General features: G+C 41.0%; 1 protein-coding gene across 2 annotated transcripts; it reads left to right on the top strand.

Annotated features, from left to right (window-relative positions):
• The first annotated feature begins 611 nt into the window (after positions 1-611).
• On the top strand, positions 612-27,358 carry nup133 (nucleoporin 133). 2 transcript variants are annotated; one of them, XM_022227460.2, is made up of 33 exons: positions 612-953; positions 2,590-2,717; positions 2,852-2,952; positions 3,439-3,663; positions 4,136-4,207; positions 4,701-4,796; positions 5,137-5,247; positions 6,550-6,606; positions 7,472-7,527; positions 8,142-8,212; positions 9,119-9,204; positions 9,972-10,074; positions 10,545-10,616; positions 11,155-11,393; positions 12,093-12,252; positions 12,685-12,794; positions 13,395-13,501; positions 14,032-14,134; positions 14,540-14,659; positions 14,931-15,036; positions 15,309-15,352; positions 15,962-16,178; positions 18,989-19,122; positions 19,791-19,830; positions 19,976-20,094; positions 20,731-20,790; positions 21,331-21,397; positions 21,981-22,042; positions 22,174-22,236; positions 23,014-23,094; positions 23,388-23,452; positions 23,830-23,921; positions 25,004-27,358. In XM_022227460.2, exons 1-33 carry the CDS (start codon positions 787-789, stop codon positions 25,138-25,140), a joined length of 3,471 nt encoding a protein of 1,156 aa, XP_022083152.2. In that variant the 5' UTR covers positions 612-786; the 3' UTR covers positions 25,141-27,358. The 2 variants fall into 2 exon arrangements, with proteins under 2 accessions (XP_022083152.2, XP_022083153.2); XM_022227461.2 differs by having other exon boundaries at positions 2,593-2,717.
• The last annotated feature ends 463 nt before the right edge of the window (positions 27,359-27,821 follow it).

Genomic DNA, 27,821 nt, shown 5'->3' on the forward strand with positions numbered 1-27,821 from the left:
ACTGTGAAGTCTTTTCTTTATTCAATGCATCAAACCAACCTACCCACCCCGCTACAGGGCTTGTTTTATTTTTCGTCTACAAGAAAAATAACTTGTTAAGTCACATTGTGGCTTAATAAAAGAGTATAACGTGATTAACTGTTCGATTGGACAAGGCTCTGTTACGGGCGACGAACGCCTCTCAACCCTAGCTTTTCTTGGCTTTATCATCTGCCTTGAAAAGACTGCCCTAACTACGAACCAAATACTCACGCATTAATTTTTAGTTCACTTTGGGGTATTTAAAACCTAAATCTCAGCGGGGCATCATTGCTCTGATCCCTATTTTGATGTTCTTTTTAAATCCGGAATATATTTTTACAAGGCAAAGATTCGATGAGACTTTCCCAGTGGTGGAGAAACTGATTGCTCTATCCATGGGTCAATGTTCTCTGCTCTCTCCATCACGTTCCCTGTACTCCTCTCACTTTCAGACCGTGAATATTGGGTCCGTGGTCAAATCTTGGTGGCGCTGTATCGCTCGCAAAATGTTGTTGCAAAACAATGTAGACCACATTATAAAAGGGCACTGACTGTACCAATACACCAGCATTGCTACAATCAGATGCACTTTTTCCAGGGCTCATTTGTTGGGCACAGTCGCACGCGCACATGGCCTATCTGACTATGCATGGCGGGAGTTAACAAACGGAGTAATTCGTTCGTGAATTTCCTATAGATTTTCCAGAAATCAAAGAAAATGTGACTTGAAAATTTTGAGTCATTGCAAAGTTGGCAGATCAAAGAATGTACACTCCTCGCAGTGGCAGCTCAAAGGGGAAATACACCCCGTTCAGCACGGGCCGAGTTTCTCGAATCGGTGGTACCGCCTCATCACAGACACGGAGAAGTGGCGCGGGGATTTTCGGTGGTACTGCAGCCGCCTCAAGGCGGTCGCCGTTTCCAGGAACAAGGTACACCTTGGGATCGGGAGAAACTGGAGATAGCGTAGGCTAAACAGTTTCGCACCTAGGCTAAATGCATTTTCCCTTGTCGAACTTAGAAGTATTATCATCAGTGCTTATGGCTTCCTTGTCATTCTTGAAGTTGGCTTTTGAACCAATGCAGTCCAAGCAAAGGCATGAAAGGGGCAGCCCTCCATCATGTCCATTCAATTCGTATGTACATGTACAGCAAATTACTTGTTTTAATTTTTTACACAGTGTGAACACATTGGCAATGGGAGATACTTTTAATGCATTTTATACAATAGAGCCTGAAAGTAAAAGGTCAAACAGCGCGCTTCCAGGACCCTCTCAATGTCTGCCTATGGGGATTTTACATTGGCCGTCCTATCATGTTCGATAATTTTGGGAAGAATAATTCCTTACTGAAACCCCCCCCCATGAAAAACTCATGTTAGAATTTTACCTTTGTCTTTCTCATGTATTATCACCTGGAGATGGGTAAAAAAAATTTATTAACGACCTTTCACATCCGGGGATATCGTACCTACGTCTCCTTGTTCATGCACGTTTGTTTTCACTCGCCGTGCTTTCTTGAAAAACGAGATTACACAACTTTGCAAAGATTTAGCTACCTACAGTTGATGGGTTCCAGATTCCGTTGAGTTGACATCACGCAGTTGTTGTCAGCAAAGGTTAGATAAAATATTAGAATCTTTCGTAAAAGTACAATATTGCTTTATGTTTATTACCCTGCAACTTATAAAAGTGTGTAAATATTTTGATCTGCTTTTATTTCGGCTTTTACCGACAGACTACCATATAATTTCAAACCACAAATGTTTATCTGTAGACGAAACTGCCGCATTGCATTGTTTTTCATGTAATTTAGATTTTCGGAAGTGATGGGTTAATTTTTTGCAGGATATTTCTCTTTTAGGTCAGGTGGTTTTCTAGTTTCTGTAAATTGATATACATGTACTAGCAAATATTTTCCAAAGCCCCTTTTCCGAGTTGGATTTTCTAAGAAGTAATTGAATGAAAAAATATTACAAATTCTAAAATCTTTGTGCGTTATTTTTCCTATCCAAGGGTCCTGGATACACGCCATCAGGGGTCAACTTTCAGGCTCTATAGTGAAAGTTTAGCTATATTAATGAGAAGATGTACATGTAGTGTTAGGACAGCCACCACTGACCAGTCAGAGACAAAAACAAGCCCCAGTGATAACATCTCAACCTGGAGAATGGGCAGCACTACTGCAGCACGTGCATGACATGCTAAAGTTTTGGCTTGTGTTTTTTGTAGCCATGTTTGCACTTATTTGAAAGTAAGAATTGAGAAATAGCCTATATATACTATTGTGGCCTCTTTGTAGGACATTTTGCTGGTTACAAAGCCTCCAAAGTTCTTTCGACAATTTGTTGAGGCACAAGTTGAAATCGGTAAGAGTTCCATCGGTCATCATCTTTTTCTGCAGTGGTTTATAATATTAGCCATCAAAAAAGGGATAACGTCCTACAGTGTTAAATTTAGCAGAGAAAATGTTGAAGCAATTACTTTGAAAACGCTTGATGATCTGGATATCGAACTCTTCCATACATGTACATGTACATGCATGAACAGTATTTACATTACTTTTCAGAAGTCCAGCTTTCGGGAACCGGTCATTCCTACAGACTTCAGTGATTGCAGAGACAGCACAATACACTGTGGAGAATTATGGCTCTTCTGTTCCAGTCCTCATCACTGAGGCCCTGGCTATGGCAGACCGTAAGTTTGAAGCAAGTTCAAGTTGTTGTGTTGGTTAAAATGCCTCAGGCAAAAGAATATACAGAAAAAGTAAAAACTCTTCTCCCAACAAATTGCAAAGCTTTACTGACAATGTGGAGTGTTTTTTATGACAGGTTCGGCTAGTATGAGTGTGCGGATAAACCCATCAGGCTGGGCTTGTGTAGTGTGCGGTAGGAGACTCTTTGTATGGCGATACAAGCACACATTTGCAAAGGTGGGTGCGCGTTTGATTGTTTTCATTCCAGCCGAAAACTGGACAGGGACACGCAGATAATTGGTATTCTTGAAAAGGTACATCCTGCAAAAGGAATTGGAGATTGAAGACCTAGCCTGAAACCAAAATGTAACTGGACCCAAAATGTGGAAAAATAGAATATTCAATTTTATTGCAGTGAAATGTTCACACCACTGCACTTGAAGGTACAGATGTGAACTTTCTGGTTTCAACTCGTTTCATGGGATCTGGCCAAATTGTACCGCTTTAGTTTCAGCCACCCAACAAATCCTTATTTAATAAGGTCTTTGAAGAGAGTATATTTACCAAAAGGCAATTATCTTTGGGGTTGGCAATTACTCTTGAATTTACTGTGTAAGTGTTTTACTTTCATATCCATGTAAATGAAGTTCCTCTCACAAATTTGAAATGAGGCAAATTTACCTTAAAGGTACAACTGTATCTAATTCCTTTTGTTTTGATCAGGCCACCTTCTGTAAGGAGTTAGCCCTGCCACCGAGTGAACTATCCCACAAGGCCGAGCTGGTCTGTCTGATCCCTGCCTCCCCGGACAGCCAGACTGTCTCAGTCATGGCTGCGTCCCCGGAGGGGATAATCCGATATTGGCCGAGCATTGCCAGCGAGGGGGCCTACGCAGAGAGCAGCGCAGACCTGAACGGGGAAGAGTGTTTCTCGCTGACGCAGTTTGAGGTACGTATTGAGAAGAAAAGAAGGCATTGGCGGTGTGGTGCAGCACCAAGAGGCCACCTACACAGTCAACTTATCCTGCTGTTGATTACTTACATGTGTACGCTCCAAAGACTTGCTAAAGCCATACATCCCCCTCTAGCCAGGTAACCATTTGCGCTTACCAGAAACTGAGGTCATCTTTTTCCCATGATACTAAGCCCAGCCCCACCCATTCCCCATCACTAAGGCATCGGTTCAAATGGGAGTAAAATATTTGCATTTACCAAAATTGGTTGAAGTAACTTTTTTTTCTCGGCATTCATAAAGTTGATGTCCCGACAACAGGTGTTTTTTTCCTTTGCTGTTTTGTTACAGAAGCACAGTACACAGGCTCACCCATTTTGACATGTTCATGGTGCAGGTAGCCATCTACAGGTATTGTGTATTCTGCCCAAATGAGCTTTCTAAATATAGTTATTTTGACTCTCTCCAGCCTTATGGATGCATCTTAGCCACCACAACCAATCAGCTCTTGTTGCTTAGCCTGGCTGAATCCAGCACCCAGGTGAGTGACAACGTGTCTCTGAACATTATGAGTCACTCTGAAAAAGAAGCCCCAAGATTGAGATCTAGCAGCCACAAGTGTGGGTACTTACAATTTATGTCAGGTTATTTCCCTGGTTGATTCATTTGTTTTTCTGAGAAGACAATGGAAACCTGTTGCTTGAAATCACTTCAGGAGGATTTTTTTTTTGAGTATCTGAATTTGCAAGAAGTATAACTGAGTCTGCCTTTGTAGAGTTTTATTGAGTCATACTCAATATGTTCAGCCTGTGATGACAGTTTTCCATGTCGGCATAACTCAACTGCAAGTTCTAAATGTGGTTTCTTTGTTTTTGTTCTTTCATGTCACGGTTACATGTGTTACTCGCCTCATGAAACTAACCACTGTGTGGCACCAACACTCAAAAAGGATTAGTTATGGATGTGGCATGGATTAAAACAATGTGATCTTAAGGAGTTTTAATCTTCCATTTTGTCTTGTTTCCCATCTCCAGAATGCTGTCAGCTGTCATCCCCTGAAGCCCTCCCAAGGGGTCCTGGCTAGAGTCTCATCGCTGTTCTTTGGCTCCCAGAGACCTCAGTCCTCTTCGGTAAGTGTCACTCTCATTTTATTTTGGGTTCAGAGAAACTTGTTTGTTCTTATTTTTTTCCATTCCTAATCATTTTCAAAATCCAAAAGTCATCTTTGCTTTTCAAGATGTACTTAATTGTACTTAAAACCTAATTTAGAATAGTCTTTAACTTGTGTCCCTTGTAATGTCTTGACATGAGTGAACTGGATTGGTTCGGTTGTTGTAGAATAATTTTGAAAAATTATCCAAACTCTGTATTACACTAACTGATCCAACCAGAGCAGTTGATTGAAACGACTAGGGTATGTCTAAAGTGTACTTTGAATCCTGACTGATCTTTTTGTGGACCCTTCAATAGACACTGCAAAGAGTGCTATCGGCAGGTCAGGAGGACGACCAAGGGGTGCTGTACGTGCTTCAGGAAGACATCTTACAGAAGTGGCTCGTGGCTGAGCCTGGATCTGAGAAGGTAATAGTGTAGTGAAATGATGAATCGGGTTGGGATCTCCTTCTAGTGAAAAATAAGAACAACGATCAGACTTCAGAGTCGACATACAGGTCACACACAGTCACAGCTCAAAATTACCAGTCTGCTTATTTCAATGAACCGCCACTGTGATCCCTAGGACTCCATTCAATTATGTTGGGTTATGTGCTTCATCTCCTCCCAATCATTCGGGCAGTTGCTGGTGCAGCCTCTGCTCACTCACCCCTCTGCCGTTGACATTTTTTCCCGCCCCCCTTCAACACTACACCCAGGCACGCAACTAAAACATCTAGGCTCCTTTTTATTGACAACCACGTCTCGCGCGTGACGCGCTAATTTCCTATTGGTTGCTCATGACCTGGGGTCACAAAACTTTCTGTCTCACTAGTTACAGTGTACTATATTTAGCCCAGGTGATAGTACATGCCCTTTTGTTCCTGGAAAACTTAACAACTTGATGTGCAGTGTATGGTTTATATGTGGCAAAGTCATTTCCCAACCTCAGCATTCTGGAAGTTTACTTTGTGGATGCACGAGCAAAGCAGTTAACTGTGCATGGAATTAGAGTTATTGGCAGAATGTTAGCCTCATTTTGAAAGTGCGCGCATGCTCTGTTTTATATATGGTTGAAATACGGGCAATTCACAATAGGGTGCTCGCACCACAGAGAGGCCATTTTTCAAGATTACGGTTGATAAAAACATGGCCAACCTGGTTGCCTTGAGCATTTGAGTGAATGTCAGTCGACAACTTGAGGAAATATTTTGATAGATAGATCAGGGCATTCTATGTAATGGAGAGAAGAAAGGATTAAAAGCTGATACTCTGAATACAGCTATGAATCTTCTACTCAGAAAAAAACATCAGGAATAATTCAAATTTCTTTGCCTGCAATCGGCAAGTACAATTTGTCAACTGTTTCTCACCTTGTGTTTGGACAAAATTAATGATGGCTTCTATTGTAACCTCTTGGAGACTCCCTGTATAGTGAATCGGCCATATTGGTGCCATTCATACACACAGACCAGCAGGCATACAAGAAATGTATCCTATCTTGGCTCATAATCAGTAGAGCGTGCATGTGCTTGATGAACCAACGAACCGAATTGTTTGAAAGTAAAAAACTCATATGCAGTATGTTGGCTTGGCAGTGTTGTTTTGTAATTGCCATTTGTGTATTACAAGTTCCATTTGATTTAGGCTTTGTGAAATGATTAGTAAATATATTCCTCAAGTAGTGCATTTTCTGGCTTTCCTATGGGAATGTTTTCTGCCATGTTACAGGTTGTTTTTGAGGTCCAGCTGGGCAATATGATCAAAAAGGGGTTTGCAAGACAGTTGGTGAGTTCTTCCTTGGCTATAGTCGATTTGGTTGTTTCTAAGTTTGAAGCCATCTGCACTTTGAAGGCTATTTTATAGTTATAATGACTTTGGGGACAATATTTTAAAGTGAAATTTTCAAAACTGCTGCAATTTCTGTTGTGAAATGCTGACAAGCGTGTGGATATTAGAAGACTTTTGTTTTGATTAGCAGTATACAGCAAAACCATTGATTTGCTGAATATCAACAGGAACGCTGTTTGTACTACATGCCGAGTGCCGTTTGGACAATTGGCACATGAACATTTGCGGATTATTGCAGCAGCTGTAATGGTTAATCCCAACTTCCCTGGCATTCTCACTAGGAACCTTTCTGAATTCCTCCAAATCCTTCTTGCAGAAAGTACGGTTACGTCTGACTCTGTTGTCTAGAGCTAGGTCTAGGTCTTCACTCCATTGGAAATATGTGGAGACGCGCAGACAATAGACCTAGCCATAGCTCTGGAAGCCCGTTTCAGACATGGCCTAAGTGCACATTCTTTGGCGTTTAACTTGTAAGGAACGTTAAACCTCATGTGAGCTGAAAGTCTTGGATCTTCCATAATCATCTAAACCTTCTGGGAGGTTTAGGGTCAATGAGGGTTTGTTAACAGACCAGCCTTCGCAAATAGCATTGCTGTTAAGATGAATTACTAACTGACTAGTACTTGTAACCTGGATATTGTGGATTTTGAATCTAACTCAAGCAAGGCTGTGATATTTTTTCAACTCACGGTCCACACTGAGAATACAATATGGATATGTACATCAGTGTCGGGGCTCTGGAGCTTCTCTGTTATCTTTCAAGTTCTGACCCACTTGTAATAAATAATTTATTTGTCTTCAGAGTTGCTCATCGATGGACAGTCTGAGAGTTTGGATGCTGGACCTTCAGATCATCAGGTAAATTCCTCCATGTTATCAGTTTCTCATTGCTCCCACATGACATGCGCGCAGCCCTGGTCAAGTTTGATCAGTGACCATTCGTCGGCCACTGATTGTTTTCACTCTGTATCCAGGATATATTTCATGCATAGGTTACCAGGCAAAAATCAGCCAGTGGTTGACAAATGGTCACTGATCAACCTTGGTCCCTGCTGTGGTCCCTTTGCGCAGTTGGGTTGAAAGAGAGGTTGCACTGGCAAGCCTCTTTTGCTTGAATTCGTAATTTAAACAGCTTAGTGTTGTGTTTGCACCTTGTCTGCCAAGGAAGAGACAGGAACCCATGCTATTTATTCACGCATCAAGCAAGAATAGTATATACATTAAGGGTTACATCATCTGCTGATTGCTATAAATAGCTCACTTGCCAATCTGCAGGCACTGTACTTAGCAACCTGCATGGTGACAACAAAAGTGTCTTTGTTTTGCAAGAATAGTTTTGCTTTTGTTCCTACAGAGTATATGTAAAGCATTTTATAATGGAATTTATTTTCAAGAAATGTAAAAATTGAACTTAGTATATTCAAGCCTACTTCAACACCTGAGTGACAAGGTGCTTTTTGTCTGCTACTTAGTGAAAGTATCCTACTCCTTGTAGCTGCAACGGACTCTTCAAGACCATCCCCGATACTGCATTATGCTCTTGGTAAGTAGAACAAAGGTGCAGAAAGGTACAATTTCTCCCTCTTCAAAAAGATGCCCTTTCTTCCTGATTATATGGGTCAATATTCCCTCGCTAGCACCTGCTCCCTTTTCTGTGCCAGCTCTGTGCAAACTTTATGTATATACCAATTAATGGCACTGCAGCACTTTACCCCTGTGCCTGTGTGCCTTTGTCCAACAAGACCATAAAAATGATACTTTACTCAAGGTTTTGGGCACATTTTGTCAGCCTCTTTGTTCATAGTTGGCAGTGCAGTTGACCTCCGGGGCTCAAATTCTGCATATATGCTTGCACCCCACCAAATTGCCTTCGGTATCCATAGTTTTCTGAAGGAGTATGCCACACTTTGTATTTGGCTATTCTTGTAGTGTAGACTGCAAAATCCTGAGGACCAAGGTCAAAAGTTACGTTAGCATGCTAGGAATATTTTCACCATTGTTTGTCCTGGAGATTTTGGCAGTGACACTTCAGTGTCCCTTGTTCTGAACGTAACTGGCAACACTGTTGAAAAGTTGCATGTCACAACTGTCTACTTATCTTGAGCATAACTGGCATTGTCATTGATATATTGCATTTCAAAACTGTCTACTTATCTTGAGCATAACTGGCATTGTCATTGATATATTGCATGTCAAAACTGACTACTTATCTTGAACATAACTGGCATTGTCATTGATATATTGCATGTCACAACTGTCTAATTATCTTGAACATAACTGGCATTGTCATTGATATATTGCATGTCAAAACTGTCTACTTATCTTGAACATAACTGGCATTGTCATTGATGTATTGCATGTCAAAACTGTTTACTTGTCCTGAACATAACTGGCATCACTTTTGACATATTGTATGTCAAAATTCTTTACTCGTCATATTCTATACAAGTCTTGATTCCACTGGTGTCAGCATCAGGCGGAGGGCCAGATCAAATCAGTTCCTTCAAGATGATGTCCTTGACAGCAGCCTACCAAGTAAGTCAAAAGTTCAGGTTTTGCTGCCTCCCTCCCCCACCAAGCAAAACTACCCAATGAAAATACATATTTTTTCATAATCAACTGGCCTCTTCATGATTTTTAGATATGTGTTTGGGTGTTTTTATTTTGTTTGTTTTTAAACATTTTACTTAAGTTGCTGACATCAGGCATTTAGCATGTGCATTGCTTGACCATAAAGAATTTTGGCCTCTCTCCACACAAACCTGCACTCTTGAAGCACGTCAGCATTGAACACCATGTTGTTGGATCAGTTGTTGGGTCTGAAGTTCAGTTACCCAGTAGTCTATTGTATCAACTCAGGATGTTGTTCAGTTTAAGCACAGACAGGTCAGGTCCTGCAAATGGAATGGCATGGCATTGTGTTCCTAGGCAAGGCATTTTATCATTGGTAACTTTCCCTGTCTAGGTTTAAATAGGTACCAGGAAGGGTAGAGAGTGTTAAATCATGCACCATGCCAAAAATAGCAGCATTATGCAGACACGTTCAGAAGCGTGGATGATTGGTTAAATACTTTACAGGCCTAATGGGCAGGAGTAATAGTTATGTATTGTATCATGAACCAACGTGTGCAGATATGGGCAACTGAAATATGCTATTGTTAATCTTGTTATGGTTTCTTCTGGGTGTACACCGACAGATATCCCACGTTTTCAGTGAACTTGATATTAATGAAATACTTAACCAAGTCTTGACCTAAGAAAGAGGACTGAAGGTGGTCTTGTGTTTGTCTGCTCCGATGTAGGTTTCAGAAGAGGAGTCTTTGCTTGACTACCGTCTCTTGGTTGCTAGCCGCAGCGGCACAGCCTGCCACATCTACTCCAGAAAGATTGTCATTTGCTGCTCAGGTAAAAATTTCCTCACTTGCATTTTACAAGATATACAAACTGTACGTAAAATGGCAGCTGATTATGTTGTTATCTAATTGGTGGTGTTTCCATCTGTTGCTCACCATTTACGTGTGGACTTGCCAGCGTTTGTCCTCTGAAAGCACATCCGAAAATAGCACATTTAAAATTATATTGAATTGTTTGCTTAACCCCTTCGCTACGGATGACTGCTACTACAGCACCTTTGTGTGAGCATTAGTGCATACCACACATACAGTCTATTCACCATGCAGCTGCTGGTTCAATGGGGCCTGCTGCTGGACAAAGCCCTCCATTCAAAGCCCTCCGCCGTGAAGGGGTTAATTAATGTTGTAAGCAATTTTTCTTTGTAATGGACAAGCAGAATGCACCCACCTTCAAACTTTTCCAAGTTTGTTATCTCATCTGTTCTCATAATTTTTGAGAGCATTTTGTGATTTGTTTTTCAGGTGTAACTGAGAACAGCTGTTGTTTCGACAATGTGGATTTCAGCCAACCTGGGAACAGCATTCTTGGTGCAGGTGTGCATATTTAAATTTCATTATCTCTTATTTTCCCAGCTCCGATAAAATTCACCGAGACATTGTGCAGGATTTTGCAGGATTGGGGCGGTAGATCCCAGCCACTGCTACTTTCCATGAGGCTTGGTGCTTCTTGGATCTTGATGTGAAGAAAAAATGTGTCATTGGTTTCTTTGCATTGTGGAGAATTTCTGGAGGACGGAGGAGGGTTCCTGGGAAAAAAGTTCAGGGAATTAGGGTTTATGACCTGAAGTCATTTTGTCAGATGAGTGACTCCATTCTTAAAATCTCTCAACCAAACCAGAGCTATCAGTTAGGCTGTCTGAAAACCAGTGTTGTAGTTGAGTCTGTCAGAAGTCCCTGGAAGTTGATCACAAGTCATTTAGTTTTTAGCCAAGTCATAAGCTATTCAGACTCTTATGACTTGCTTTCCAAAGGGACCTGTGGGTATACTTGTGACAGGACTTGTGATTGGCTCGTCAACATTACTGCTGACAACAGTTCATACGTTTGTTCATGTCCACCTTCATTGCTATAGGAAACTGCGAGGGAACAACCCTCTTCTTCTCCACCAACTACGGTCTGGTGACAGTCACTGCAACCCAGGCTGAGCCCAGCGTCTTGCAAGATGTTTCGCTGGCTGAGCAGAGCCTCCGGCTGGACCAGTCCTCCATCCTCGGCTCCCCAGCGCCGCCTCCCCAGGACATCAGCTCCCTCGGGGAGGACAAGACCAAGGGTCTGAAGGCGGCGTTCCTCCATGCCTGCCGACAGAACTTGGTGAGTATATCATCTAGAAGTCTGTGTCATGATCTGGACCTGTCCCTGAGCTTTTTCTGCAGTTAGCAACAACTGTTCAGCAAAATTCGCCGTTCTGCCTACTTGGTTGGTATTCTGTCACACGCACTGTACTCTGTGTTCGGTATAGGGCTATGGTCAAGTCCATCACACGTGCCCTTAAGTCCATTGCAAGTCCATCACATGTGCAGGGTGATGCCAATTCACAGGCTTTTTAAATAAAAGGCAACAGAAGCATTCCTGTGCACTTTGTGTCCCGTTACGTGTAAGTCGGCTTGTGACTTTTTTTTAAAGGACTTGTGATGGACTGGACAACAGCCATGGTTCAATGTATATGCTATTAAAATTGCCTCAATTTGCCCACACAGTGATGAGATATGTCAGTAACACATCAGAAAAGCATTTCAGCAGTTACTGCACATATTGTAGAACTTATCAAGTGTTACCTACCATGATTTTTACTAGGCGTTACTCCAGAGAGGGTTGACTTCAGCAGCACAACAGCAACAAAAGGTTCTGTCCTGTGCATCTTAACCACCCACTGTGCACGTCTTCATTAGTTTAATATTCAGTGTTAAAGGATGTGTGTATCCACAAGCTTGGAGAAGTAAACACTTCATGTGAAGAGAGTCCCTTCTAATCAGTTCTGACTAGTTGATTTTTGCTTGCATCCCTTTGCAGAGCCAAGCGGAAGCTATTGTGGAGGAGCTTTTCCCTTCATCTGCTCCATCCTCCTTGGAGACGGGATCCTCCATTGATGCGACTGTTGCTAAGCTTAGTCAGGAGGTCATTGATGACTTCCCTGCCTCAGATCCACGCTGGGCTGAATCCATTCCCCAAGGTTGGTCATCAGTTTCAATATTCTTAGCAATCTTCACTGTGGCATTTTAAAGATGTTATATTCATATCAACTCTGTAATAATCATGTCAACTCTTTATTTCTACCATTTGCCAAAATGGGCCAATTTTCCATTTTTGTAGTAATCTGTCAGAAGTCATGCTCACCGTGGATTAATGTGTTTTCTGACATCTTAAGCCCAAGCCATGCAGTCAGACTCACCAGATTACCCTAAAGCACTAATCAAATTGTACTGTTGCGCCCTGTGACAGGAATGTGTGTACAAAATGTCCTATCCTTATTTTAGGCAACTAACAAGAAACTCCTGCTAGTATTGAAAAGATTCAAAAGTGTGGCAAGGATTCTTGACCACCTTAGCCAAATTCAGTTCTGGGGACTTTTTTGTTTGGTATGTGTTCTCTTCTCTTTGCTCAGATTCAGCATCAACTACCACCTCCCTGATCCTTCTGCATCAGCTAGAGGACAAGATGAAGGCACACGACCATCTCTTGTCCTTCCTCAAGAATGTCGGCATTTGGGACAGGGTAAGATCGTTGCTTCCACGGGGACTGCTCCAGAAATGTTTTGTTTTACCAATATTCTGTTTCGGTGACTTGAAACTGTTCGGATATACCATGGGGTGTCATAAGTCGGTCTTGAGGACATTTTGGGGAGACCAGTTCTTGGACAACTTCTGTATGCATCTAGCAATGTCTTAATAAATCAGTTGAGACACATGTACTATGAATCGTGAAGTTCTTGTGATACAGATTTCTCTCAAAGGATGCCATCTTTGTAGGAAAATCACGACTGTGTATTCAGTGCCAGTAGGTCCGTGTGCAGGCAGTGTGCATATGTTCTATACATGCGCATGTATTGATCCAAATGCCTTTGAAATACAGTGCAGACAATGCGCCTCACAAAATTTCCAAAGTCCAAAGTGCCCATGCATGTGGTAATCTGTCGAAAGTGACATCATTTGAGAGAGACCTATTTCAGATTGATTTAAATGATACAAATGATTTTGCAGATTTTTTTAACAAGATTTGTAGTCTGTTTTTAAGTTGTCTAGTGTAAAATGTTTACTTTTGAATCTGGCACAGTTAATATTTGTTTGTTTGTTTGTTTGTTTTTTCACCTTACAGCTCCACTCAGTGATTATTAGAGAGAGTCCCTTATTGACCCACCTGTTGCTGTGTGAACACGCCGAGAAATTGGCCGCTGCAATGGCATTACGCAGCCACCATACCATGTAATCTGATTTCTAATACATGTCTACTCTAAGCAAATTAAAACGAAGTTGCTGAATTGAATGTTTAAGAGATTTTGATCATCACTGGATAGCATTGTCGGGCTTTAGTGTGTTGGAGAGATGGGATTGTATGGGAAGGAGTGCATGTGAAACAGGGTTTTTTTGGCAGATAATGCATGACAACTTCTCTCATGTCATGGTAGTGGGCTTCATGTTTGTTTGAGTAAAAAAGATTAACCCTCCCTTATCCTTTGAAATCCATGAGGGGGTCTGGGAATATTTTGCACACTTCAGAAAGATAGAGCCATCCACTGTTACTTGGTGGTCCTTAAAGCTTGAAGTACCAAGAATGTGCCCTTGGTTGCTCGCAGAGTGGAAAGATTCGGGAGGATTCAGAAAGGTTGCTGAAAGAACTCCCGAGGGTGTTAGGCTGGAAGAGTTGAATGGTCCACACCCATCACAGTATTCTATCCCTCCTATAGTCCAGTAACTGCCGTATAGTAAAGCTGTACAACCCTCTTTGATTCCAGGTTCCCAAATCTTGTCGATGGAGCCATAAGTAAAGTCCTCCAGAAGCGTGGGCAGACACACACCCCAGCAGGCCTTACTCCTCAAGATGTCTTCTACAGAGAAGTGAGTTTAAATACCATGGTCACTTTCCTTATCTAGCGTTAGGTTCAGGGGCAGTTTTTATTGCTTAAGTTTTAAGTTTGATTATTCTTGATACTACTTATGGAAAAAATGGAAGTTTTGGAGTTTGTTGTTTTTGAATACTCCTACAATGCTCTGTCTTGCTCATGTCTAGTTGATAAGGAAACTGAATCTGTTATTTCATGAAATAAAATTTTGAAGTAAGGTGATAGCTTTTTGGAAAGATCCTTCAAAAGATGTTACATCTATCGGATTAATTTTGTGATTTTCGCATTACACTGGTCAGTAATGCTTTCCAGTGTGCAGTTGCGCTGTTTTTGGTAATTTACATTGTAAATTTAATTACAAGCGAAGCTGTAAACTGGATAAAACTGGATATCTGATCAGGTTTCAGGAATTCATGAGATCATAGAGAACCTGGTCGAGCAGGAAAAGGACATTCTGTCCACTGAGCTGACACCCTCTGATATCGTTAGCATGATCAAGAACATTAACACCATCCTCCAGGTATGTAACCCTAGTGTTCACACGCAAAATTTGTTGTATTCAAATAGTGAATTATTCAAATTGACGCGGCCCTAATTTTGTGGTATTTTCTGTGTTTACCAAACATCCTTACATGCTTAACCTCAGAATGGCCCTAGATTAATAAAATAATAACATTATATGCAACGATATTGTGAGATATTTTGCCTGCCACCTGGGTCCATGACATCTGCTGTTTGTCAGCAAATATTGAATCTCTCTTAGATTTTGTTGGTATCTTATTCACCATTAGGGCATGCTCAAAGAGGCCTGGCACTTGCGACAATCCAGGGCCCTCATATACCAGTCTGACAGTGGCCCAGCATCCAATCCCACGATACAGTACATTCCATGGACAGGTAGGTTGATCCTTGTAATTACTTCACCTCATGCATATTCTTGAAAGGAAAAGATTTCCTCTCTCATTGGCCACAGTTAGTTGGAAGTCATTCTCTTTTGAACATAATTTTGTCAGCTCCTTAATACACAATAGTGTCTACTGAGTACAATGACTTTATGTTGTAGACTTTATTAACATTAACTGTCAATAACTGTATATTAACAAGAAATACGCTGCATAATTGAAATGCTTGAAACTGTTGGTTGATTTGTAATTTTTGTTTACTTGCAGCATCTGCTGGACCAAAAGGCATTCGAAGTCTCCTAGTACAACAGGTATTGAAGCATGAACTTGCCTTCACCGAAATCAAATTGTCAAATTTAAAAAGGAGGGAATGCAAAAATTGTAGTACGTGTTTGTCATTCCAACATAGTGTTGTGAAAAATTAACAGAGAGCATTTCTTTCACATTATGATTGTTGCCATGGTTGTGTGATGTATTAGATTTAATTTCAAGTTACTGGTGCAGTAACTGGTGCAGTTACTGGTGTTTGAGTTTCATCCACAATATTTATCCCAGCATTTTGTCATTGAAGGGTTTACATTTTGGCAGTTTTCAGCAATAACTGCAAACAGAACCAGGAATGTCTGAAGTGCTTTTGTTTTTGGCAAAATGTCTGCAATTTGAACCAATGGTGTCCATTTCAGTTTGTCGTTCAACTTAGAATAAAAATGGGTTTTGTTCAATTATGAAGCGCTTCATTCATTGAATGCCTGATACATGGCCCAATGTTACATAAAACACTGGCCCATTATTTTGAACTTTTCAGACACTACCGTTAACAAGAATTTAAGCCATATTTGTGTCACAGTGAATGGGATTCATATTTGTCACTCTTGTTCTGTTTTCGTTATCTTTTCTCTCATCCGTCAACCCTTGTACAGCACCGAATCACCCTAGAGCAAGGAATTCCCAACAGCGAAGATGTTCAGTCACGCGGTGCCCTCTATCAGCAGGTGATGGAGTTGACGGACCTGATCCTGGAAGGGTACGTGACCCAGCTGGAATCTGTTGGCTTGAGTTCCGGCAAAGACAGTGTAGAGTATGAAGAGCTGGAGCAGAAGTACCACCAGGAGAGACATGCACTCATCATGCCACTGTGTAAGCACAAATTTCCAGATTTCCTCGTTTTGTCTTAACATTAACTCATCAAAATGTCAGTGCAAGACATATGTACAATTGTCCAAAGAGGCTCTAACTTGGATACAGCTTTTGATAAGACCGATTGTCAAGTTACTAATCCGTGGAAATGGACGTGAATGGAATACACTGTAGACGTGATGGGCAGGCAACACGGTCTGCTCCCGGACAATCCTAAAGCCTGGACATGCGATGTAGGCCTACGCGCGCAATGTGCGTTAGAACAGCACTGAGATTTTGAAAACATGCTCAGATCAGGTTGGAATAGGGCCGACTCGCTCTACAAACCTCAATATTTACAATTTACAGCTAGTTTTCACTTTTAGGACATGTTTTCTCTTTCTGATGGCTGTTATACACTTTTCAGGGAAAATTAGTGCGTTATCCGTATATGTAACTCTTTCCATTCATTTTAACCTCTTCAGGAATTTCAAACAAATATGAAGAGAAAGTTAAATTAAAAATATGCATAGCCTAAATTGCAAGGAAGAAATTGTCAGTGGTTGCACCAGGATGCTGTTGTACCACAGAGCATCTACATTTCAAAATTTTCCTGGGGCCCTTAAGCGGGCCCTGGCCCTCAGCCCCGGACCCCACACTGTATATGCTTCGTGCTCGCGATTTCAGCTATTCTCAACTTTTTTTTATATTCCACTCACATGTGCACTTGATGTAATTTTAGGCTATTAAAAGTAGGGCACAGGTTGAGTTGGCCTCAATGTAAATTGGTTGCCTGTAAGTTGGTCCAAATTTGAGTTTGGTTTTGTCTCCAGCATATTTAGATGTTTAGAGATTTTGTCATGAAGAGATCAAGTGGCCTTCTGTCAACTTTAAATGAGAAGATTGACCTCGAAACTCAGCTCTTCCGACTGACCAGAAAATAGGGTACTCCAGGAGAGTCTGTAGCAGTGTTGTAGCCGTTGAGACTGGACTTGGTCTCGAGTCTCGAGACCAGTTTGAACGTGGTCTTGATCTCGAACATGCTGGTCTTGATCTCGAATCATTGGTCTCGGTCTTGGTCTTGATCTCGCACCTCTTGTTCTCAGGATTTTCGGCCGAGAAACTTTTATACCTGATTGGTGATGAATTTCGATTGTTTCTAGGCCTACGAAAAACTTGAATCGAGACCCGGCAAGATGTAGGTACGGCCGTTAAGGACTGTACATACGAGTGTTCATTGTGGCTACAGCTGGCAGTAGCGTGTCATGCGCAAACTTCACCCTTTGCGCAAATTACGTGTGCACCCAAGGTTAAAACTTGCGCGGCCAAAGTTTAAAGCTTTCACACTCGCAGGTATACTTGCGCACGCAAAGTTGAAGCTTGCACCAGGAAGAAGATAGCCTGTGACAGCCACCAAAATAATTGTCACTGGTTAACGGCCGTAAAAAGATACATGTATATAATTTGTTGTCGTCGGGGTACCTGTGAACCCGTAGTCACATTGCATGGTCTGGTAACTAGATGCTTATTTATGCACTGTTTGTTGATCTCAAACTTGACTAACAAGACACCATTCCGTTTTTGGCACAACGTGTGCCGCTGTGTGCCTTTGCCTTGGTGGTGCGCAAGTCATTGATGTCATGATTACTGGAAGGTCTTTTCCGGCTATCATGTCTGGCAATTCAGCAATCATACATTATGCAGTCAACTACCACAAGGAATTTGTTGGTGTCAAACGGGAAGCAAAAAAGATGTTGCTGTGTGATTTTTGCACGAAAAATCCAGCTTCAGCGATAAGGCAGGAACAACATCTGCCTTCATCTAACATGCGCGCTGCCATCACCCCGTGAAGTACGTACATGTACAGTCGCGTGTGCCAGGCTACTTGTAGGAGTGATCTATCAGTCCTCATGTTTGTTGAAATTTTAAAGAATCTAAATTTAAGGCTTAAATGTTCAAACAATCAAAAACTGTTTCGTGTTTGATTTTTAATGGAATGTGATGCCATGTTTGCATTACAGTCCCTAGTTTGAAATGAAAATAAATTGGTTGAATTTTATCATTTTAAAATGAATTGAGCTGAAATGCATAAATCTATGAAGTGCCGTTATTTTTTGTTCTTATTTTTTATTTAGGCCCCATTATTTTTTATACTTGTTGCATATGAATTTTTTTCCTACTTCAAGATATTTTTATTTTGCAAACTCACTTGCCCAAAGTACATGTAAATCCTATAGGCCTGTCTCCTTGTAAACCTTGTCATTACATTTAACACAGATGGATTACATGCATGTGCTGCCTGCCATACCAGCCAAAAAGTGAAATTCCCAAGTGTTGATGAATGAGAAATAAAACAGTTGGAAAGGAAATTTTATTTTATTTTAATGTTATAGCATCTTTAGGTTGCATTGATTGCATGCAATATGCATGTCGCGACATTCGGAGCTGGTCAAAAAGTAAACACATCATTGAAGAATTCAAACTGCAAAGTAACAAGAAAAAACTATTGTAATTCCAGGACAATTCTGTCAAACTAACACATACATGTCGTGCTGTGTATAGCTATACGTCTTTGTGTCAATGTACAAAGATGATTTCTATCCATTAATTTATAAATGTGGTCTTGGTCTCGGTCTTGGTCTCGGACGGCTGGTCTTGGTCTCGGTCTTGGTCTCGGGTTACTTTTTCTGGGCTGGCCTTGGTCTTGGTCTATTGGTCTTGGTCTATTGGTCTCGGTCTTGGTCTCGGACTACCTGGTCTTGACTACAACACTAGTCTGTAGTCAACCTTATGATCTCTGATGTTTACACCCATTGTTTGTTTTCCATCAGTGGAGCAGGGTCAGTATGAGAGAGCAGCATCTCTAGCTGAGAAGTACTGCGACTTCGGCATCTTGGTGTCTCTGTGTGAGGTGACTAGTAACGAGGAGAGACTGCAGCGCTACATGAATCAGTTCGCAACCAAGGTAGTCATCTCTTCTTTCTCCACTGCAAGGTTTTCCTGCGGGCTGAGATTATTATCATGAGATAAAAAATTACCAAAAAATCAGGTGAACCTAAGTTACCGCACGGACAACAAGATTTCTGCTGTTTCTCAAGGCAAAGATGAGGTCAGAAACATTTGTTTGGGATGTGTTTAGAAATCGTTGGACAAACTATGTGCTGAGGGCTTTCAGGGAGCTTTAATATGAGCATTAGGCAGGACTGGAATCCATGACATGTTACGAACATGTGCAGATGCATTGGGCACAAGACTCACTATGTCCTCCTGTAGATTCCAAGCAGACTGTGTACTTAAAATGGGCATCTGTTGGAGTCGGTGATGTTTATTGGAATATTTCAGGGATGTGAGGGCTTCAAATAAGGCTTTGCACAAAATAGAAAATTTTTAGCCCATCCTTAATTGCAGCCTTAAACCACACACTGTATCAGATTTTATTTGGTCTGTTGTTAAACCGTGGCAAGCTTGTCGATTGAGTGGTTCACACAATTAAGTAACGAGCAGGAGGTCTTGGTTTTGAATTGCAGCCAAGCAGAGTCCTCATTGGGATTGAATTCTCAGTATAGTCCTGGCACTAGATTACCTGTTACCCTAACAAAAAATTCCAACAAACTTTTTTCTCTTTTTCCCCAGGGGTTTTCTGATTTTGTGTTTAAATACTACATGGATGAAGGTAAGAAATGTAACTGATTTATGGTCGCTGTGATGGCATAAGATGCCTTGTGTACAAGGCATTAAGGGTGTTTCAAATATTGGACTAATATTAAATTGGTGTTATTTGTGAAGTAACAGGACTTTCCTATCGGTTTGTGTGACAGGTAAGCGTGGCAAGTTGTTATCTCAACGCTTCACGCAGCATGCCGAGCTGAGTGAGTTCCTGCAGGCTCATGACCACCTCAGTTGGCTTCATTATGTGCAAGTGAAAGACTACTCCAAGGTACGGTGGAACTCTTTATGTCGAGCATAATCCCAGGGTGCAAAAATTGACTGCTGAAGAAAAGTACCAAAGAAAAGGGATAACTTTTTTTACAGAAGTTGAAGATATTGCCGGGGATACTAGGGCTTCAGCAAATCACGCTCTTATCACCTCCATCTAAATCGACCCCAATCCCACTGAAAACCTCTCATGATTTTGTCAGAGTCCTAATCTAGGAGGCAGTCAACTTGTACACCCTTTGTTCTAAGGTGTAGTGCCGAATTAGCCTAGGCATAAATCCCCAACTAACAGAGGCTTGTTTGTTGGGCCCAAATCCATGAGAACACTAGAGTTGAGTGGGTTCTGGTGTTGATGGTGTTATATCTTCTTATGGGTAATAAGTGAGTAAATCGATGCAAAAAATTCTCTCTTTGACCAAGCATGGTCAGATCCACAAAATCCCTTTTGTTACCGACAAATAACTTGCCAGTTTGGCCGTACCTAGTTTGTGGACAGTCTGCAAATGAGGACACGTTTATAGTTTTACTGAATTTAGATGTGCTTGCATTTAGAGTACTGGCATTTATTGGAAGCAGTCAAATGTGACACCAGAATTTTCGTATCAATTTTGCTGTCTTTCCATTGTAAATTTGACAGGCACAGGAAACCTTGAAGCGGCTGTCTGCAAAAGAGACGTTATCGCTGGCTAAGAAAAAAGTAAACATTCTTCATTAATCTGTCATGTATGATTCTCAATCCATCTTTTTCATTTTAAGAAAGCCAGAGAGGGGAAAAGAAGTGCATGTATGTATCTCTAATCAGTGTTTATGAGATGCAATGTGGGGTGGCATTGCTTGACCTCAAGAAGTGGCTGTGTGCTGGAACCATGAATCCAAAACAGTTCCACAGTTCGCACAACATGTTCTTTTGACCAGATTTTTGTGACTGCGGCAACAACCCGAGGTAAACAAAGACAGGCAACTTTTCCTCGGATCAGCTGATTTCCTCGTTTTTCATTTCACACTCGTGCCATTGAAAATTGAAAAACATTACAAAGTCTTGTAAAGATTGGAACTTCCTCATTTTTGTAAAAGCCCAAGTTGCATGCCTGTTAACATGGAAAGTAAAACGTTCCTTGTTTCTTTGATTGAGGAATATGTTGTCATTTCTGTTTGAGCAGTGACAGACAAATGAGGTCTTGATATTTAATTATGGCATGGAGCAACATGAAAACTCATCTTTGGTTGTTGTATCCAGACGTTGCTGAGTCTGAGTAAACTGACTGCTTTGGCTTGTGAGGAAGTACCTGAGGCAGAACTTGAAGGTATGCTTCTGTTGAATGGATAGATGTGTAGCTATATTTAGACTCATGATGCCATCATTGCTGAAATCCTGTACAAAGATCATGTGGCCTCCCACAAAATAGTAGTGAATTCAGAAGTTATCACTTGCTCTAATTTCTTTTAGAGATGCACCTGACTCTTTAAGTCCCAAATTTTCCACTGTTGATGCAATTTACTCAACATGGGATTCAGGGTCGATACCTCATCTGAACTCTCTAGAAACTGCAGTATATCACTGATAACAAGGTGGTTGGGGACATGAGATGTAAAGGGGAAACTATTCAACAAAAAGGCTGCAACAATGTACTGCTTTTACTGACTTGCCACAGGACAATTTCCACAGGCAGTTTTGACATTCATTTGTTCAGCAGTTTGCTGCTGAAGTGAGATGGTGTGTAAGGTTACCCACTTAGTTATTGCTGCCTGTCATTGAGATTGTATCTTGGAGTCTTTAATTTGTTTGGTAGACTCGGAGTTTCTCATCTTTGGAAAGTTATGTAGAAGAAATCAGTATTTGAAAAGTTTGTTGACTTTGAACTCTGGGCTGCTGTTTCTCTCTGACAGATATCAACAGTGAACTGGACGTCATACTTCACCAGGAGCTATTGCCTAAAGAATTAGTGGAAGTAAGTGGAGGTTGTGTGCAAACAAAAGTAATTGCATCTCATGTGAAATGTATTGTTTTCCCTTCAGTATGTGAATATTTTTCTCAAGGATTGCGTTTTAACACTCGGGTTTGTGTCGTCTTATTTTATAGAAAATGGAGCTGTACAACAATGAAGGGGATTTGCCGGTCATTGACCCCGAGCAACTTATCTGGGTAAATGGCCTGATGATGTTAATTTTATTTTTGTTGTAGTTCGTTTGGGTTATATATCCTAGTACAAGTCTTGTGTGATTTTTGTCAATTTGAGGTACATTTGCAGACACAGGTGACGCTCAGACAATGCACGCTGAAGAACCGTGTAATATGTAAATATCATTTAGATCAGTGCTTTGAAACACCAAATTAAATCTTAAGTCACATTCTCAAAATTATCCATGGCAATGTTGGCTTGCAAACATTAAGCACGTTTTGTAATTATTTTGTCGCTCTCTTCCTATTTCTCATTAATTACCAAATAAGTATACCAAAATAAAAATGTTTTGAAAATGTGTAATTTTTTTTGTTAATCAACAAAAGAGAAAAGGGGCCGTCCATAGAGTACGCACACACAAATGCTGACTTCAGGAATCCCCCATACGCCTCCACATTCCACAATTCCAGAAGATGCTGCCGGTCTTTGTGTCATGAGTAATGTTGCGGTTTACTAATAATGGGCGTTGGCACAGGAGAATGAATGGTGGGGTGGACGGTGGAGAATAATTTGTTTGAACTTTGATGCATAAAAGCTGATTCTGGTATTTGTTTGAGAAAGTGCATTGATATGATGAAGCTTCATTAAAGGCAAATTTGTGGTTTGTGTATGGTACGTGCTGGCTCAAACCCCCCCTCCCCTTCGAGCACATGTACTTCATGGATGGCCCAAAAGTACAAAGGCCCTTTGTTCTTACCACTTGTAAAAAAATCTTTGACGCAACTTTCTTACTTTTGCAGTTATACATCAGCGAGAAGAACACTGAAGCTAATGAGTTTGACTTCAAGAAGGCCCTTGATCTCTTGCAATATGTACCCAAGGTAAGATGGAATTATCATGTATTCTGGACATGCTTGATACTGTTTGTAAGCTCCAAACAGCTCGGCTGTAGCTTCCCATTACAGCCAGCATCCAAAGTTTACTACCTACTCCAAACCATCAAACCAACTTAAATTTCAAAAGAAAGTCCTATTTCCTGAATACTCTGTCAGCATAAGCCTAAAACTATCATCAGCGGAATATTTTTTCAGTTGTTTTGATTACAAATAACGAAAGTGAATCTCATTCAGCAAGTGATGTTACACTTCATAGTCTCAACTTTCTCTTTCTCCAGGATGACGATCCAAAGATTGACCTCCTGAGGCTCAGTATATGGAGTAAAGCCATACTCAAAGATGAGTAAGTGTAAATTCCACGGTTTGTGGTAGTGCTGCTGTCCTCTGTATTTCAGAGGGGTCTTAAAGTCTTTGCTTGGTGGTGATTCAAAGGTGGCAGGTGTGACTTCGGACACAAGTGTAGAGATAGTACCACATCGCAGAAAGTAGAACTAGTGTTTTCTAATCATGCTGCAATTATCTTTTATTGTTTTGCATTTCGATCTTGACCTGACATAACTTTTATATTTGAGTGTTCACCTCCTTCAAAACTGGGTCATATACGAAAGCAAAACTATTCTGGGCCCCTTTTGTTAGTCTTGATGCACATTTATCATGTTCAAAATTCTCCTAACAACCTCTTCAGTCTCAAATTGGGGGTTTCTTTTCTGCCTTTTGCAGTTGGTCTGCAGACAGAGGAACAGGAGTGGATCCCCTTGAACACTATGAAAACACCGTGTTCTTTAGAATTGCCAGATTAATTCTGGAATCTGGTAAGTGACTCTTACAGACACCAAAATTCAAATTGATGGGGGTGCCGTGCTCAATTGTTTTGCAACTTTTTTTGCCTGTAAAGACACTCCTTATTAGAGATGTGAAGTTTGAGCCCAGTCAGACATATGGTTTTGTTGAGGTCATTTGAAGTGCAAGGCTACGTGCGTGTCAGCCCACGTGCATTGAGCACCACAGTGAAAGAGTACACATTTTTGGCTAACCTACCTCGGAAAAATGTGCTATGCAAGAACAGTATGTTCTAGTTTCACAAAATCTGTGTCAAAATGACCACAAGGAGTTACTCTAAGAATTCCTAAATGCTCAGCTCCTGAATGAGAATAAACTGCAGTGATATTGAAAGAAATATCGAGGGGGGGGGGAGTCCCAGCTCTATTAGGGTTAAGCTGTGGTGGCATATCTGTAGAATTTATTTCCTATCACGGGCGATTCACAATTGTACGCCTCCAAGAGTTTCCAACGCTTTGACCAATTACTGCGCAAAATCTGTGGACCCATTCCAAACGAGCGTTCGGTGAACAGAATTTGCGCACTGTGATGGGTCAACACGTTGCAAACTCTTGGAGGCGCACTTCTGTGAATCTCCCCTATTATGTCAAGATATCAGAGAAATCTGATCATTTTAAAACTTTACCTAAAAACCGTTTATTTTAGGATTCAAATTTTGGGGTTATTTTATTGCCTATTCTCTACTTTCTTTTCTAGTTAGTGCATAGCAACCTTTATAGCAATATACCCATTAAATGAACTGTTTGGGTTATTGTAATAACAGGAATGATACTTTCCCTATTTCAAGAGGATTACAGAATTTTGTTCTCTTTTCGTTTCCAACATTCTATACTGCAGTCATACCTTTGGGTTGTGCTGGAAATTGTTTCCTATTTTTCCCCTCTGAGTCAAATATCATGCCTATACCAATGCCTCATAAAAGATAACTAAAGATTGTCGTTAAGTTCCAGTACAAGGCAGCATTCAAGAGTATTTAGGAAGGTCCCTTACAAAAATGCATAGGCAGTTTTGTGTAATCAAAACAATTCTCAGCTCACATTCCCCCCCCCTCCAGGTGCTGATCTGGAATATTATCTTCCGGATGTTGATGCCCTTCTTGCAAGTGACGAGTTGCAGCCTCTTCAGGGCAATGCCAACTTTCAGTTCATTGTGCGGGCAGGATACGAACAGATGGAGCGCATTGTGGGATGAGAGACAACATGCCAACTTCCAATTTGTTTGAGGAAATCTGGCGTTGTCGCAGCTAGCTGTTTTTCAGGAAAAAGATCTGTTGTAGAGACACTTTGGCATTGTGACCAGGGCAAATAGCAGAAAATTTTGGTGAAGCCATGTCTGAATCATTTGGCTGCGGCTTGAAATAACACACAAGTCTATGACAGTAGCTACAGCCACTACCCAAAGAGTTGTGCATTACTTTAAGCCCCAGCCAAGCAATTTGGACATGGCTCAAGCAAGTTTTTTGGCTGGGCAAAACCAGCGGGGAACCAGTCACTCAAAAATGAAGATTGCATGAAACTTTGGTTGGTTACTGTTTATTGCTGAGCTAGCATCTTCAGTGCTTAGCAAATGTTTATCCTCAGCAACTCTGTGTAATTGGCCACAGCCCAATACAGGAATAGACTGATCCATTGAGCCTTGTATACTGTGCACTCACATGGGCAATTGACATACATGTATACTTCTGTTCAGTGCCACGCTGCAGCTGCATGCATCATGTAGGTGTGCAAGCATGTCAGACTTCTGTGCTTGCATGTGGAACATAGCTAACAGCCGTGATTGGTTGAAAGACCATGGGTAAAGCTTAATGAATTGTTCTATTGTGTAGACCGGGGGGGGCTATTTGTAAGTGTGTCTTGCACAATGCGTGCTTAGAGATGAGTCAGTCAATTTGTACATATTTTTGTTGAGGAAAACACAAATACTACATTACAATTGGAGGAAATCTTTTCTACAACATGTACTCAGTTTCTGCTTTTGAAGTGGATTTAGACATTAATTTTTTGGAAGGATTATATTTTATTATATTTAGGCTTTGATTGTCGTTCTTTTATGCAACAAGATTTACTTTATTTCTTTTTGGACTTACTGAGTGAAAAGGACTACCGTTTGTCACCTGTCACCACAAAATGAGCTTAAAGTCAGAATTTTCAAAAATTGAGATACTGGTATATTTGAATTCTGCAGAAAAGAGCTCTCCAATGGCATTTACATGGAACACTTAGGGTAAAAGTATAAGGTGACAATGTGGCATTATTCTGGCAGCTTTACGTCTTTGTTCACGACTTTGTTTCAACATTGCTGATTAGGCACAAATAAAGCCATGTTCAAAATTGCTGAGAAAATGACATTTTTAAACATATGATCCTTCAAAATATTTGGAAACGGGTTATTCTTTCCAAATATTACAAACCCCCAGAATTCACTTCCACTTTGATACGACTTTAAACCTGCAAAATAGGAATGAGCAGGATGCAACTTCACACTTATTTTGTTGTAAAGAGTCACATTTGGCATGGTATACATTGTGAATGCATCATGAATACTTTTGTAAAGAGAAATGTGTGTTGTATGTCATAATTTGCCTGATGCTGTGCTATGAATTATGATAAAAAATGTCAAGGGATCAAGAGGACTTTTGTCGGTAGTCATATGGCCAGGATATAGTGGTTTGATGAATAGTAAAAATCTATATTGATGTTTGGTTCAAACCAAAAGTCCTGTAAGACTCCTCTTACATCCTGTGCATCCTCTAAGCCTTTGATGCTTTGCACTTTCCTTGGGAGAGAGAGTTCACAGTTGTGACTCTACATCTGTGGAGAAGATATGAGTCTTCCCTCCTTTCAAATGCATACATCCTTTATGGACCTTAAAGACAGTGGCGGCACCAGACCTCGGCTGTGGATGGAGGTGTGGGGCAAGGTAGAATCGGATGGGTGCAAATGATCCTTCATTTTTCCTGGATCGTGATGCAGAGTCGTAAAACAAAAAGATGATCGCCCTGTCGTAATATGTGACAAAATTTTTGTGGGTGCAAACATGGGTGCAAGCCACTTTTCAGTGGGTGCCTTGCACCCACATGACACCATGTAGCACTGCCTCTGCTTAAAGATTCGGTAGCGTGGATTAGATTGAGGTGTCCTTTAACATTTTTCAATTATTCTTACCATTGCACGAAAGCGAAACATTCATTGTTTTATACAACACCTGTTTAAGTCCATGTCTCTTGATTTTCTGTGTACAGCTGGATTAATTAACTAATTCAAACTGGCAGTTGTCTAGCTGCAACCTCATTCCCACGGGAACGATCTTGCCGCGCCATGTTGGTTCCCACCATGCCTTGCGCGATCTAACCCCTGGTATTGTATAATTAAAATATCCTACTATTTGGGATGTTCAAATTAGGACTTTAGTCAGTGTGTTTATGAGCAATGTGGATTTACGCGTGCGTTACGTGCAAGAGTATACGTGGGCGCGAGCGCTCAGCTTTTGAAATACACACGCGACTGACTTTACGTTCATTTATATTCATCCTGAATGGCCAATCAGCATCATTTTCGTATACTACACGACCAGGGAATACTGAAGGAATGGCATAAAGCCTATGGAGTTGAGGATGGTCCGGTTGTGAATCCATCTGTTAATTTTCCGACATGATATTCCGAGCTTGTGTTTTTTTGCACTCTGTGTGCGTGTTATGCACGTGCTGTGTGTTGGTACAACTAATGCAATGCCATATGATCAACAGTCCACCAATCAGATGATGGGGATTTTATGCAGGTGTTGCATAATGAGGTCTATTGCTCTGACCATGAGGTTGGCTGGTATGAGTGCATTACAATGTGACGAGAGTGCATCTTTAAGGTTTGAGTATC

This window comes from Acanthaster planci, linkage group LG01, assembly GCF_054643075.1.
Source record: "Acanthaster planci isolate LZ-2023a linkage group LG01, COTS_SCS, whole genome shotgun sequence".
Lineage (NCBI taxonomy): Eukaryota > Metazoa > Echinodermata > Asteroidea > Valvatida > Acanthasteridae > Acanthaster > Acanthaster planci.

Bases quoted from the DNA above. Each gene is read 5' to 3' on its own strand.
- nup133 (XM_022227460.2), top strand. From the start codon at position 787: ATGTACACTCCTCGCAGTGGCAGCTCAAAGGGGAAATACACCCCGTTC. The intron at 4,208-4,700 runs GTGAGTGACAAC...TCCCATCTCCAG, and splicing joins TGGCTGAATCCAGCACCCAG to AATGCTGTCAGCTGTCATCC. The intron at 11,394-12,092 runs GTGAGTATATCA...ATCCCTTTGCAG, and splicing joins ATGCCTGCCGACAGAACTTG to AGCCAAGCGGAAGCTATTGT.